A 15000-nucleotide genomic window follows, 5' to 3' on the forward strand; every position below is an offset into this window, starting at 1 on the left:
CTGTAGCATATTTGCAAGCACCAGAGTACTTTTTATTTATTTTGTATTCATGTACTGTACTGAGTAATTAAGTTGTAAGGGAAGTCTAAGAGTTCATTTTAAAACTTAAACAACAAACAACATATATTGTTTGAAATGCTGTTTTTTTTTGTAGAACGATTTCATGAACTTGTCACTCAAAGATTTGGATTTTATTCTATAATCTTCCAGTGTTCTTTCAGAGAGGAGACTGCTTTTTAGAGCGGAAAAATACATTATGGCAACTAATGGAACCAATTGAATGCGTCATGTTTCCACCTGAGCACACATTCAGGAAGTATTTAGAGTCTTAATTCTTTGTTGCAGCCTTATTCAAAAACACTCCATGATCCACTTTGACAGAGAAAAAAAATCCAGATTTGTGATAACTCGTATTAAAATGTGTTTAAAGAGAAAAGTTGTGTTTGGACCCTTTTCAATGAAATTCGGTTCATCTGCATTCAGAATCATTTTTGAGATGTTCTTACACGTTGATTGGAGTCAACCTGTGGAAGATCCATCAGATTAGACATGATTTGAAAAGGCACATACTTGTCTATTTATGAATCAGAGACTTGTTAGAGACAGGATTGTGTTGAGGCACAGATCTGGGGAAGGCAATACAAATTTAAGCTGGAGTTTAGTTTTCTATGTGCACAGTAGCCTCCATAATTATTAATGGAATAAGTGTGGAACAACCACGATTCTAGCCAGGGCCTGGTTGCCTAGCCTAACTAAGCAAACAAATAAGAACGATATAAGTGTCAAATTGTTGTATATGGTAACCACACAGATGCTGCAGACACTATATGTACCGTGGAGAGACAGAGACCGGTGTTACACATTTCAATCAATGGCTCTGACATTAAGCAAAATGAGAAAAGCTCAATTTAATCAAAGTGGTGAAATGACAAGCATTGTGTATATGTCTTTGTTTTTGTCTCCGTAGGTGGCAGTAGTGTGTGGCTCTACACTAGAGTTACCCTTGGAGGAGGAGTGTGAGTCTGGTCGCTTCACCAGAAGTGGCGAGTGCTGTATAGAGTGTCCACCAGGGGAGGGGGTGATCACCCCATGTGGAGTTACTCAAACTGAGTGTGGCCAGTGCCTTGACAGTAAGTACATACTACACACACACACACACACACACACACACACACACACACACACACACACACACACACACACACACACACACACACACAAACACACACAATGAAAGACAGTCATTATGTGGTTTCATGCAGCCTCTTTGATGTGTGTGTGAGGCTGCACTTCATAGCATACATGGTGTCTGATTACTTTCATTAGGAGCATTTTTCTGGGCAGTGCACCGTGTACTGCCGGATCTCCTACCTGATCCCTGATGCCATTAGATCCGTTTTTGCATTGTTTAGCTGATACCATGCTTGGGAAGATAATACGTACTTGAGTTGGGATGCTTTCTATAGAAACTGCTGACACATTTACTGTGAAGACAATGTCAGGTAGTTTGGGCACGCTCTTCTATATTTACTTACTGTATTAAAAAAAAGAAAAAAAAAAAATCTTTTGTCCTACCCTGTTATAAATTCCTGATGTAACATGAAGAGAAGAGCCAGCGACTAAATAGGCCTCTCTGTACACCTGAAACAATTGGATCGATGAATAAGATAAAAACAGCACAAAGGCTTTGAATAGCAGTCCCAAGACAGTTCACTTGAGGATTTTTTTTTGCAGCACAATGGGTGTGGAGTGATACATTGCAATATGCCCATCTCAAGTGGCAGACCTTTCAGCTTTTGAAGTAAAGACATTTCTCATCGCACCTAATCTATAAAGTGATACATGTTATTTTAAACATTAATAGTATATGTAAAGTCAGATAACTTAAAGGGGTTGGTGGAAATTCTTACCAAATGTAAACTAGCAAGAATAATCAATCCTCGTTGTAAACTACTGCTGCGTATGCTTTATCTATCAACGCCATTCATTTGGTTTATTATTATATTGCATATCATGCTAGCTAGCATCAGATATGAGGACTGAGTTTTTTGTTAGTCAGCCTTTCTAACCATCCTATTAGTGTAACCTACCAAATGAGAGGATACATTTTTTCATTTTTTAATTTTAGTAAAAAAAGATTTATAAATATTTAAATGAGATTCATGCCTACATGAAAAGGAAACTCCTTTCTCTAAGCTGTAATGTGGAAGATACGTGACAATTTCATTCACTCCTATTAGTATTTTGTCAATAACAACTTTCGCTGTTTGTTAGACCAACTAGTTACTTTGGTATAACAGTGTTAAAATGTTGTCATAGTGAATTATAATCCTATACAACACTTTTAGAAGTTGTTCACCCAGTGAGTACTTACTGTACTTACTGATCAAAAAGTACTTACTGATCAAAAATTCTCATGTACATCCAACACTGGGGAAACGTTTTTAGGTTATAACAGATGTAAGTAGTCTAATTTTGGTCAGAACAGGATCTTATAAATATACAGTACACACTGGCTTGTATTGTTTGCCATCTTATATTGGTCTTATTTAAAAACTATAACTTTGGCCATAATATAGCCTAAATCTTATATATTTTATAAATTGTTATTTCTTCACATATCCCAGTGATGTAGGAATCTGGGGTCAGAGCAGGGGTTAGCCACGTTACAGCACCCCTGGAGCACAGAGTGTTAAGGTCCTTGCTCAAATGTCCCGGGAGTGGCAGCTTGGCGATACCAGGGTTTGAACCTGCCACCTTCTGATCAGTAACCCAGAGCCTTAACCTCTGAGCTTCAACCTTTTTTTTTTTTTTAATACACATGTTTACATTTACTTATGTTTCTCCTAGGCTATCATTTATTAGAATTAATATAAAGCCATCAAAACATGTTAAGAAATGCGCAATAGATGGTGTATGTTCAACTGAATCATGAAATTCTTGACATTACACTCTCCGTTGCATTTAAGTGTGTTGAAGTCATTGCCATTTTATTCCATCGTGTTTGCTTGTAATGAGATGTCACACAGTGTCGATTCTGAACACTGTCAGAACATTTCAGCTGGCCAACTGGTAATTATAAGCTATGACCCAAACGTGAATATTTAAGTCGGAAGCATGTAATTACCGTAATTCTGCCACAATGTGAATGTGTAATACTTTTCATAGAACTCAGAGGCAATAATGTTGTTATGGTTACAATGTTTGTGTCATTTTTTTTACTCACACAATTCACAAAGCATTAACAGGGTTTCCTTTAGGACAGACTGCCTCCACTTGCTTTATTTCTAAATAATATTAAAGCTTGCAGGTTCCAAGAAATGGTAAGACCTGCTGTTCTACCATGGTGCTCATATAAAACATGCTTCCAACATATTTCATGTTGGTTAATGTTATTATATATGATTATGATTTAATTCCACATTAACAACCAGATAAGAATGGGTTCCCTCTTGAGTCTGGTTCCTCTCAAGGTTCCTTCCTCATGGTTTCTCAATGAGTTTTTGATTTTCTATTGTCACCTTTGTCTTGCTAGTCTGAGATCTGGATAGTTGAAAAAAGCATATTTAAGTGAATAGTAATGCTTTGGATTGCTTCAGCTATAGTGTTCCATGCCAAAGATTAAACAACTTTCTGTAATGAACATCATTCTTACAAAATCTGATATTTTTCTAAAGTCTAAAAGTGATGAAGCGTGCTGTCTAACACATTACTTTAAATAGGTGTCCAGTGAGTTAAAATCTAGTGTCTGTGAAAGCAATAACACCAGGATAGAAATGTAAAACCAGTTAGATCTCTAATAGATAAATCTTAATTATATACTTTCATTTAAGAGAAAAAAATACAGGCTTTCTTACAAGCATAGACACATACACATATGCCCTGTCCTCACACAACTCTGAGCAGAGACTGAAAAATGTATTTGTCTGTTCACTCATTCCCTCTCTCTCTCTCTCTCTCTCTCTCTCTCTCTCTCTCTCTCTCTCTCTCTCTCTCTCTCTCTCTCTCTCTCTCTCTCTCTCTCTCTCTCTCTCTCTCTCTCTCTCTCTCTCTCTCTCTCTCTCTCTCTCTCTCTCTCTGTGTTCCCTAAGCAGACACTTAATGTTCCCTAAGCAGATATTATTAATGGCACATTTCACTCATCTAAAGACTGAACAAAACCTCCTCCCAGTTGTGCTTGAGTCCGTGTTTACAGTCACACACTGTACTCAGATAATGAAGTGGAAAAAAAGGTGTTCAGTAGCACAGCTCTTTCACATCACCAAAGTCTTAGAGTCTGGAACTCTGATTGTGAATCGTGAGAATTTAGCAAAAGCACCAGAATTTAATGAGTCTGCTATGTGTTTTATCTATGTTTGAGGATAAGAAAGGGAGAGTTTTTTAGGCCAATTTATTCTTTCAGTTCTAGTTAATGCTTAAATCTGTAGTTTGTTCACTGGGCTTGATGTGGGAATACGCTCTGGAAAAGACGTTAGACCTATACAGAGTGTAAGAAAGCAATTTTTATTAAAGCATTTGTTATATCTAACAATTTTATTCTAATTTTATTACTACTTTTAAAAACCCAGTTTTCACCCAAAAATGTAAAATAAATTTTAACATCAGTATTATAATGGGTAGTATCAAATTATTCTTGGACAGTTAGCATTTTATAGCTAACAAAATGTTTTGCTGATGATTTGTTGAAATATAGTAACTTTCTCTTACCACCTATTCCTGTTTTATTTTATTTATTTAATTAACTACATTATTATTATTATTATTATTATTATTATTATTAATATTTTTTTTTTTTTTGTTATGTGAAATGCATGTGAAAACATTCTTGTAGCTGCAATCAAATATGCCCAAGTGCAGGTAATTGCAAAGAATTGCAATTGCAAATGAAAGCACTTAAAATGTTTTTGCTTAAAATTACTTTGGTCATCAAGGTCCTTCTGGTTTGTGTTGCGCTGGGTCATAGGCCATAAGTCAGCCCATTAACTCTACTCATGAGAGCAATCTATTGCAATCAAAATAATAAAGGTAATTAACACACCATTTTACAATGTACACTCATTTTCAAGACATGTAAAAAATGTGTGTATCTGCCACTAATGCCAGTGATCTGAAACAAACCAGGAACTTTAAATGTATACTTACATTCTAAGCTAAAGGGGAAGTGAAAAATATAAACATCAGATTTTGAGCCAAGAGTTTCTTTTTTTCTAACAACAAGATACTAGTGAATTTCTTTGAGCCATGAAACTTTGAACACAGGTGTGAGCACAAGTAGAGTTTTGGCACTATAAAAGCACACTATGTGTCATATGTAGGTCAGAATGATAAAGTGAATGCTAGTTTGTAGAGCTGAGAGTGCTGATCTGTCAGAACCCCAAAGTTGTAAGATGTTGTAGCGACCCATTCATAATTAATGAACGAGAAAGGGATAAATGAAGAGAGAGAGAGAGAGATGGGTTGGGTGTGTTGTTTGCTGACTGTACAGTTTTGTAGCACACTAGAACCTAGTTTTCCTTGATTGTATGCCAATGACACTGACCATATTAGTCTCAACTTTAAATTATAAATTGGTCAGCACTAAACTCTGCACAAATTTAAGGGTTTGTGGGCAACTTTTTCTGCTAGCATGGTTCAAGGAAAGCTGAAAGTGTATTTGCATCACAAGAAGGACTTTTGGTATTGTCGCTATGTGTGGCACTCGATAAAAGGGTGTATTTGTTGTGTGTACCATTCCCCCCCTTTAGTAGCTTGTCGCCTTCATATTCATGGCATGTACAGATGTTTGGATGTAATGGCTACCATCAGTGCGTTGCTCTCGTTATTTAGTGTAAATAGGCCCTTCCGGATCTCTAATGTCGATGTGACGCATTTAAAACCTCGGGGTAAAAAAAAGAGTTTGGTTAACAAACTGCTTGGATGTGTTTGAGCTTTTTTGCATGTGTGAAATTGGTTTATAATAGCCTCCATTCACCAGCAATGGGATTATATAGACTTCCTGTATTTGTAAAATGAATACTGTAGAAGGCCTGTTGCAAACAAGAGTCAGGCATTTGTCCTAGCAAATCAAACAATACCAATAAAGGGGTTTAAAAGTTTACATAGTGCAATCAGATTGACTCAAGTTCATTTCTCTGCAAATGTATACAACCTGAGATGTTTAAATCCATGATTTATAGTGTCATTAATGTTTAAAAAGGTTAACGGTTAAAAAAAAGCGTCCTCTATGCATGCACAAGCCCCATCGATGTTAACATAATGTCTACAATGTATTATTCTGGTTTTCTGATATAATTCAATATGGCTATGCAGTCAACAACCATACAAGAGGCAACTTATCAAGTAGTTCATGCAGTTTTTTACTTAGCCAAGGAACATGAACTAAGCAAAGGTACAGAGTGAATGAAGATATGAATATCATAATAATGCAATAGTGGGTTTTCTTGGGAGATGGGTGGGCAAGTGTATCAAAATCAGTTAGAGTATTTTTTTCATTCATTCATTCAGCTCAAGGAAGTAATTTATTATTTTAGACTAAAGGTTGGACTATACCAGAATGGCATGGACTATACCAAAAGCACTAGGTATTAGGCAGGAATGACTTGAATGGTATGCCCAGTCCATTCAAGGGCACCTAGGGGTAAATTAGTGAAGCCACCTCATGGCATGTCTTTGAGAGGTAGGAGGTAACCTGAAAACGACAGAGAAAACCCATATATTGACATTGGTAAAAGATGTAAAACTCCACATTGACAGCAACCCCAGATCAGGATTTCCATTGTACCAGCTCTCCTGTAAATTACTGCAAAAAAAAATACTGTTAATTGATTACAGAAAAATATTAAGCAAGTGGAAATAAAATCCAGTTAATATTACTATTGATTTAGAACCTATTGTAATCATACTGGTCTTGATAAAAAATAATTGTTTTCTTTATTGAACATAAAACAATTGTTTACAAAATGTTAATGGAGTGTAGTGTGTCTGACTGTGAAAAATATGGAGAGGAAACAAGTAAATACTATGCATAAATCAACTAGATGTCATTTTCCTTCTTTAATGCCATTAGCTAAGGCATTAGCTCACTTTTCTAAGTGAATACAATGAACTTTCATTATTACAGTCTTCAAACTAGAAAAATAAATATTGTAAGTGGTGAATTGACATGTTCACACCCAATGTAGAGTTAATTTATTTATTCTGGCTAAAGTGTCTGTTTATCTTGGCAGCTGGCTCTCTTTTTTTTTTATATTGTTTAGCCTGTGGAAGTCAGCAACTTGCCACCTTTGTTAGTTGAAGTCTGTTTTCAATTGTCTGAGGGTGCCAGTTTTGGTACTTAAATTAATTCCATGTCATACTGTTCAGTAGTAACAAAACTGAAAAGAGGTTCATGTTAAAGGCAGAAAAATATGCAGAAAAAGTTGTATCTATTGGGTGTGTTTTGGGTGGAGGAGTCCGGTGGTTGTGTGACTTTGCTCTAGGCTTTTTCACATCAGCGGTATTTACCTGCTAATTGCCAAACTGACTGCGCTCTTGCAACGAAAACCATTCTGTTTCACTCTGATCATGAATCAAAAACCCTTCCTCCTTTGAAAGCTAAAAGACAAATAAAGGAGGGGAAGTTCTAAGTGTGTTTACTTATTTACCCATCTTGATGCTGTAGTACACCTGCACCGCACATTGTAGCATTTTTTCCTTTCTGACAAACCTGATTCAACCAGGGTGTGGGTGTGTTAGAGCAGGGAAAACATTTGCACTGAATCACGACATGACTTGGAAACACACATGGGTTTTTGTGAGATGCTGAATTCCACAGATACTAGGTATAGGTCCTAGTGACCCTATAAAACTCTACAACCCCCCCAAACATCGATTGAATTCTATTATACCCTTATAGCACTTAAACCAAAGTCTTTCCGAAACAACTTTACAGAAATAAGTTTCAGAAAATTTAGTTTTATAATGCGTGCACAGGAGATGAGAGATGACGGAAAAACTTTCTGAGGAAAAAAATTGAGAGGGAACAAATGCGAAAGGGAAACCATCCTCTTCTGGATGAAACAGATTAATGGGATTTCACTTAAATGGAAAAAGTTTACTATAAAGTCAATCATTACTGAATTTTTATCCATATAAGATTATACCTAAAACTGAAACAAACGGTATATTAATGCTATATTAAACGTATTAACGGTATATTAAACTTATAACTAACATTTAACTAACAATATACTGTAAAAATATAAAGAACACCTTACAAAAAATTGTCATGAGTAGAATAGTTCAATGACACTAGCACATAATACTTTATATTTACATATATACATACATACATATTTGTAAAATATTTTTATTGATATGCATTTACTTTAGTTATCTTTATTCACTATTACTTATACATTCTACCAATTAATTCACTACATGTGAATCACATATATATAGTACCCTATACTTTTAATGTTATTAAAAAACATTTTTAGAGAGACCATGCTTTTTGGAATGCAAAGCATAAAAAAAAAAAACTAAAAAAGAAAAGAAAAGGAAGAGATTTTCAAAAGTATCCAAAATATACAACATGGATGAATATGCAGAAAAAGTGCATATTTGAATGTCTGCTAAAAGCAAGCGGAAACCATTATTTCCCCAAACTTCTTGAACAGAACCATTACAAATGCCCCCTGAACTTTTTATCACTGACACTGCTAGTGAATACCTCATGAATAATTGATTGACTTTCTAATTATAGCTGAAAATAATACTGCAAGAATGTGCAATATTAACGCTGTATTTTTGGAAGACCATGAAAAATAAACAGACACTCCACACAATTACTAGCCTGATTTTTAGCAGTCATTCTTTGTTCAACACCATATTTATTTGTAGTGTCCAGCTGCAACTTTGCTTTGGCAAAAGTAAACAATACGTTCTAAATAAAATATATTATGATTTTTGAAAAATAATTCTACTTTTTCCAATACTTTAGCTGAACCCTCTAGCTAGTATTTTGGTAGTATTTGTTACTTAATGCTAGCTAAGCAAGCAAGGTTTTTCATGTTTTTATCCCTAGCTAGCTGAAAAGTTAGTTATCATGATCTGGCAAATCAAAGACAATAGCTAGCCACATAGCTACATTTTGCTAGCTGTATGTAATATTTGACTACAGGATATTTAATTGTCCAATGTATTTCCATCACCTTCACTGATTCATTTCAATTATTTTCTTTCAAATTATTCTCTGACATTTCTTTACCCTCAAGAGATCAGAATGTTTGCAGTTGTTTTCGTTTAGACTTTAATAGATTGGACATTTGAAAAGCATCAATTTAATTATAATTCTTGAATCTGATTAGGCAGATGTTGTTAAACCATTTCCATACCAGCAGCCATTACAGTTAGTTTTATGTACTTCACAGAGACTTCTATGGAAGACACTTCACAGTAATCTAATAAAAGTCTAACAAAAAATTGTGTTATTATGCAATAAATAAACTGTGTAATCCTTGCCATGTAAAAGTTAGTGCAGAAGTTTTGAGTGCAGCGTAATAGCAACTGAAGTGTGAATAAACTTGTTGATTGTCTGAGTATATTAGTGTATTTATGACAACACTGTGGTTAATGCATACTTCACTCAGCACTTTTAGATAATGTCGTACAACTGTACTTTCTTGTGTCTCGTGTCTATAGACAAATATCGATCCTTTAATGAGATAAACAAAAGCAGTGCCCGCACACTGAAAATCAGATCAATGTTCGCGACCTCTCCAGCAACATTATTATCCACATTACTCTGTTTCCATCTTTTCCTGCCTTTTTACACCAGTCCCACCTTCCCCCATACTCTCAGTTTATTTTTGTGTCTTTCCTCTCCAGTTTCACTGTGTTCTCTCCTTCCCATCATCATCCATCTCGCTTTCCTTCCTTTCCTTCCTTCCGTCCTATCTTCCTTCCTGACCTTTTGTCAGGATGTTTTCAAGTTCTTTCTTTCTTTCTTTCTTTCTTTCTTTCTTTCTTTCTTTCTTTCTTTCTTTCTTTCTTTCTTTCTTTCTTTCTTTCTTTCTTTCTTTCTTTCTTTCTTTCTTTCTTTCTTTCTTTCTTTCTTTCTTTCTTTCTTTCTAAAGCCAATTTACATGCAACAGAACAAGACAAACTCTGCAGCCCAATATTTTAAATAATTGCTATTATATGAATACATAAATGTTAAACTGTGTCTCTGTCTCTGTGCAGGTGAGACCTACTCGGACACATACAGTCTCACGGACAAGTGTCAGACCTGTACGGAGTGCACTGGGCTCATGCGCATGGAGACGCCATGCACCGACTCAAACAATGCTGTGTGCGTGTGCGATTATGGCTACTACATGAGCACAGAAACTGGTGGCTGTGAGCCGTGCACAGTGTGTCCACGTGGTCATGGGGTCTACATTCGCTGCGAGCCTGAACATGACACGGTATGTGAGCTGTGTGAGGACGACACGTACTCGGACCAAGAGAGCTCACTGGATCCATGCATGCCCTGCACCATCTGCAACGATGGCTCAGAAGAATTGGAAACACTGAGGGAGTGCTCGCACACTGCCGATGCCATGTGTTATGGTGAGACGTATACTGTATATTTTACATTATAAGGATGCTTTCCCATGAGGGTATGTAGTTTGTTTAAATCGAACCCTGGTGTGTTTACTCACTTTGTTTTGGCTACAGCAGTTTCACTCTAGAACAAGCCCATGCAAAGCAGAGTACTTTATTTACACTTTCGAGAGCATTTTGGAAATGCAAATATACAAATATTAAATTCAGTTCAATTTTATTTGGGTAAAATGACAGTTTCACAAGGTGGCTTTACAGATGTATAAAAATTCAAATTCACAAAATGTTTCAATCCTGAGGCTGAATCTGATACCAGTGAACATTGCATGTGACTATATCTGTTCTGGAGGTTCCCAGCTTCTGGAGACCACACACAGCAAGTAATGAAGAATGAATTGATAATTAAATGATAAGTCAGCTGTTAGAGCAGAGAAATAAAAAGAGAGATATACCAGGGTGGGTTCGCTCATCATAGCACTGACAATGTTTGGTTGCAAATTTGAAATGATCTGACTACAATATATTAAGCAATATGATTTATTTGGTGTCACCTTGTCTCCAAAACGTCCTACATGCACTGTCCCTCTAATAAACTCATTTCTATTTAATCACATATTTGATATGGCACATGTTTTACGCTGGATGCCCTTCCTAGCACAACCCTTCCCATTTATCCAGGCTTGGGACCGGCACTAAGAGTGCACTGGCTTGTGCCTCCCTAATGGCTGGGGGTAAATGTAAGAATAAATAGTCTTATCATATCAACAATTTCTTTATATCTTTTTAAACCATTTATCAGTAGTCTTAGATTGTCCAGGTCTATGCGATTGAGCTGTTATCTATAGTAACAATAATATTTAGAAACAGTGCCTTAAAGTTTAGCTTTGAATTGATATCTAGGTATATAAATCAACACAATGCTTACAACTACTTCTATTAGGCGGTAAATATTACAAACACAACTGAATAAAATAACAAGACAAATACTCTACTTGGACATGATAAACAAGCATGAGAGAACACTCTGTTTTCTAGGTTAGTGCCAAAACCAGCATGTTTGGTGATGCAAAATCAAATAGCATAATTACTTCTAAATGTAATTAAGCTAATGCATTCTTCGGACACTCCAATTAGGTTTTCTTCCTCTATATTGCCTCCTTCCTCCTTTCAGACACATGCACACACTAGCCATAAATTCTCCTGACAGTGTTTACTTTAGTGTATGGGACCAAGGGTTAAATAGAATCACTTCCTCACGAGTCTGTTCCGGCATGACATGTGAAGGGTCAGAGTTTGTATACGCAGTTAACGCAAATGCAGTCAGTGAAGTAAGAAGGTTTGAGAAGGTCAAGTTCAAGTGCTCTTATTACTTTTTTCATCAAATAATGCAAATCAAAACTTCTAAACATGAATAGGAATGTTGTTTCCTGATAAGCTATGCCCATGCTTCACTACTAAAAGTAACAATGGTCTAGGACACACATACACATTCTCTCCTCACATTCTGTACACTCACTGACATGCCTGAGGTAATCAGATAACAGGACATACCTCATGAAGAGCAATGCAGTGATCTGATAACACACAGCTTATTACAAACCCTGTCCAACCAGAGAAAATGCTTCCACTAGGTGGTCCTGTAATTAGTTCCCAGTGTCTTCAAGAAAACTTGTAAATTTTGATAGCTTTATACAGCTTTTATGGTTAAATTGAGATAAAAAAAAAACACATGGAGGTTCACAATAAGATATTTAAGATATATAAGATCATTAAGACATATAAGATAATTATATATGACATATAAGATAATTATATACAGTTTATACTGTTTGTACAGATACTATGCAGTAGAATATAGAGTACAAAAGAGTATAAGATAATAAAGTGTGTGGGTTATTTATATTTCACTGGAAACCAAATGTAGAATTGACAGTTTCGAGACATTTGGCTGAAACTGTTAAATTAGTAATTATGTCACTGGAATGTAATAACAAGAATAGTATGAAAACGTGTGTGTGTGTGTGTGTGTGTGTGTGTGTGTGTGTGTGTGTGTGTATGTGTGTGTTTTGGCATGATTATCCTTGCTAACTACCAGTTTTATGTTTTGAGCTCAGGGATCCAGTTTGCGTCAGCTGCTGCTTCAGCTGTCAGTGCAGCTGACTGTGCTTTGAGCTCTACGATTAGTAAAGCAGAGCTGCTGTTTTTGCACTGAGGCTTTATTTATGTGCAGGTGCAAGTGTAGCAATTTGTTGTGTGGTACGGGCATACGATTTAATTTGGTTGGGCAAAAGCCAAATTTTTACTAGCTGCTATTTTCAGCAGTAAAACAGACCTGAGATGATGATGATGATGATGATGATGATGATGTGTGTGTGGGTTTGTGAGTGACATCCATAATCTGCTGATGTAATGTTTTTTTTTGGACGGATACACTTTGGTCTAAAAATAGACTAATAGTCCATCTCACTGGGGATCACTGTTTCAGCACAGGTGCTGTTGTCATTTTTTGGGCTGAATGTAGAGGAAAATAAAAGCTGTTATCTTGGGTCTTTATGGAAACAGACAAAAAGTAGCTGATTTATATTTAGAGTCTACGAGGACGGACAAAGAGCTGCAACTTTTGCATTCAGATTTTGTAAAAAGTTAAAAGAAGTGCCCTTTTTTTGTTTTAAACTCCATAACAATAAACAAAGAGCTGTCACTTTTGCTTTGACTTGATAAAAGGGAAAATGAGCTGCTCTTCTGTTTTTGAGGAAGTTGGAATAAGTTGATGTAATGTATGTCTCTGTGGAGGGAGACATAAAGCTGAAATTATAGAACTCGACAAAGACCAGCCTATGGTTTGGGTTTTATGATAAGACATAGAGCTGACTTTTTAGCTTTTAGCTCTATGTAAAGAGAGACACGTTGCTGCTTTTATTTTTGGGTTTATAGAATGAGACCTTGTTTCGCTTTTGTGATTTTGAGCTATAGAACTGTTTTTGTACTGGGTCAATAGATTGGACATAGAGCACCATATATAAATAACACAGGGTTGCATATAAATGGACACATGGTTGCTTTTTGCTTCAGGTTTTTTTTAAAGAGAAAATGAGCTGATTTTTTATTTGCTCTCTGCGATAAATGTATGTAGATCTACCATGTTTGTTTTTTCACATACACACAGACAGATAAATTCCATTTTAAGCCAGCTCTTGCTTGATGTTTTGGGAAATAGAGCTTGGACTGGGATGCAATCAGCTGCTCATTTGTACTTGGTCTCTATGGAAAGGATATTGAGACTTGAAGTTCTCTCACTGGGAAATGGCCAAGAATTGTAGAAAAACTTGCTGATTTTACCCATTCTTTTCTAAATTTAACTTCCACACATATTCTCATGTAAAAGAGTGCTTACATAGTGGTCTTTGGCACTGCAGTGAGATGGTTCAGCATTTTTGACAGGAGAGGCAGCATTTGGTTTCAATAGTACGCTTCAGTGTTGGATGAAGAGACTTCCTGGATGTAGTACTACTATTCTGGTACATTTCAGCAAGGGCTTGAATTGGATTTGCATTTGCTTTGCTAGCTGTGCCACGTGGCTAGTATGTATGTGTGTGTGTGTGTGTGTGTGTGTGTGTGTGTGTGTGTGTGTGTGTGTGTGTGTGTGTGTGTGTGTGTGTGTGTGAGCATTTGGCCACCTGCTTGTAATGGAGATGTTAAGGGTTATCTGTGTACAGATGGAGGGCATAAATCAGGGAGGCTCTATATGTACAAGTTAATTTATTAAGATTCTTGAAGGAAAACACGCACACACACACACACACACACACACACACACACACACACACACACACACACACACACACACACACACACACACACACAAACACACACATACATACAGTACTTTCTCTGGCAGCTGTTCATTTGCGATTGGTTGCCTTTGATCACATCAGTCCATATGTTATATATCTTGAAAGAGAAGATGCAAGTATTGCATGTAGAAGACATCAAGAAATAGAGAAAGATGAGAAGAGAAGAATTCTTTACACTAATGTAATCATCAAATTCTTTTTTCCAAAGTCCATCCTAATAAACAGGCAGCTTAGCTTATCATTGAGTCCTGTAGAATTTCAATGAATTAATAATGAGTTTTATCATTTGTACTTCCCTAGTGGGTCACACTTACTAATTCATAATGAATCAGAGTAACAATTTGAACAATATGATGCCATGAGCCAGGAGCGATCATAAGACCAGCATGAATCAGCTCAAACCACGATTTTGTATGCTTTCTGTAGCTTGCTTTGACTAATATATAATGCATGTGCACTTTTTTTAGTCCAGTACAATGAAATAAATGTGGTGAGTCCCTAGTGGTTTTGAACAGAAGACACCACTGAATGATACGTACAGTGAAATGACATTTACAGTGGC

General features: G+C 36.2%; 1 protein-coding gene across 1 annotated transcript in view; it reads left to right on the forward strand.

Annotated features, from left to right (window-relative positions):
- Positions 1 to 15000, forward strand: part of ngfra (nerve growth factor receptor a (TNFR superfamily, member 16)) — a 40218-nt gene that overhangs the window by 4820 nt on the left and 20398 nt on the right. The window contains exons 2-3 of the mRNA XM_083567422.1: positions 968 to 1130; positions 10222 to 10590. Of these exons, the coding sequence (XP_083423548.1) occupies positions 968 to 1130; positions 10222 to 10590 (532 nt within the window). The remainder of the gene's footprint in view (positions 1 to 967; positions 1131 to 10221; positions 10591 to 15000) is intronic.

This window comes from Silurus aristotelis (genome assembly GCF_946808225.1).
Source record: "Silurus aristotelis genome assembly, chromosome: 17".
In the NCBI taxonomy this organism is placed as follows: Eukaryota; Metazoa; Chordata; class Actinopteri; order Siluriformes; family Siluridae; genus Silurus; species Silurus aristotelis.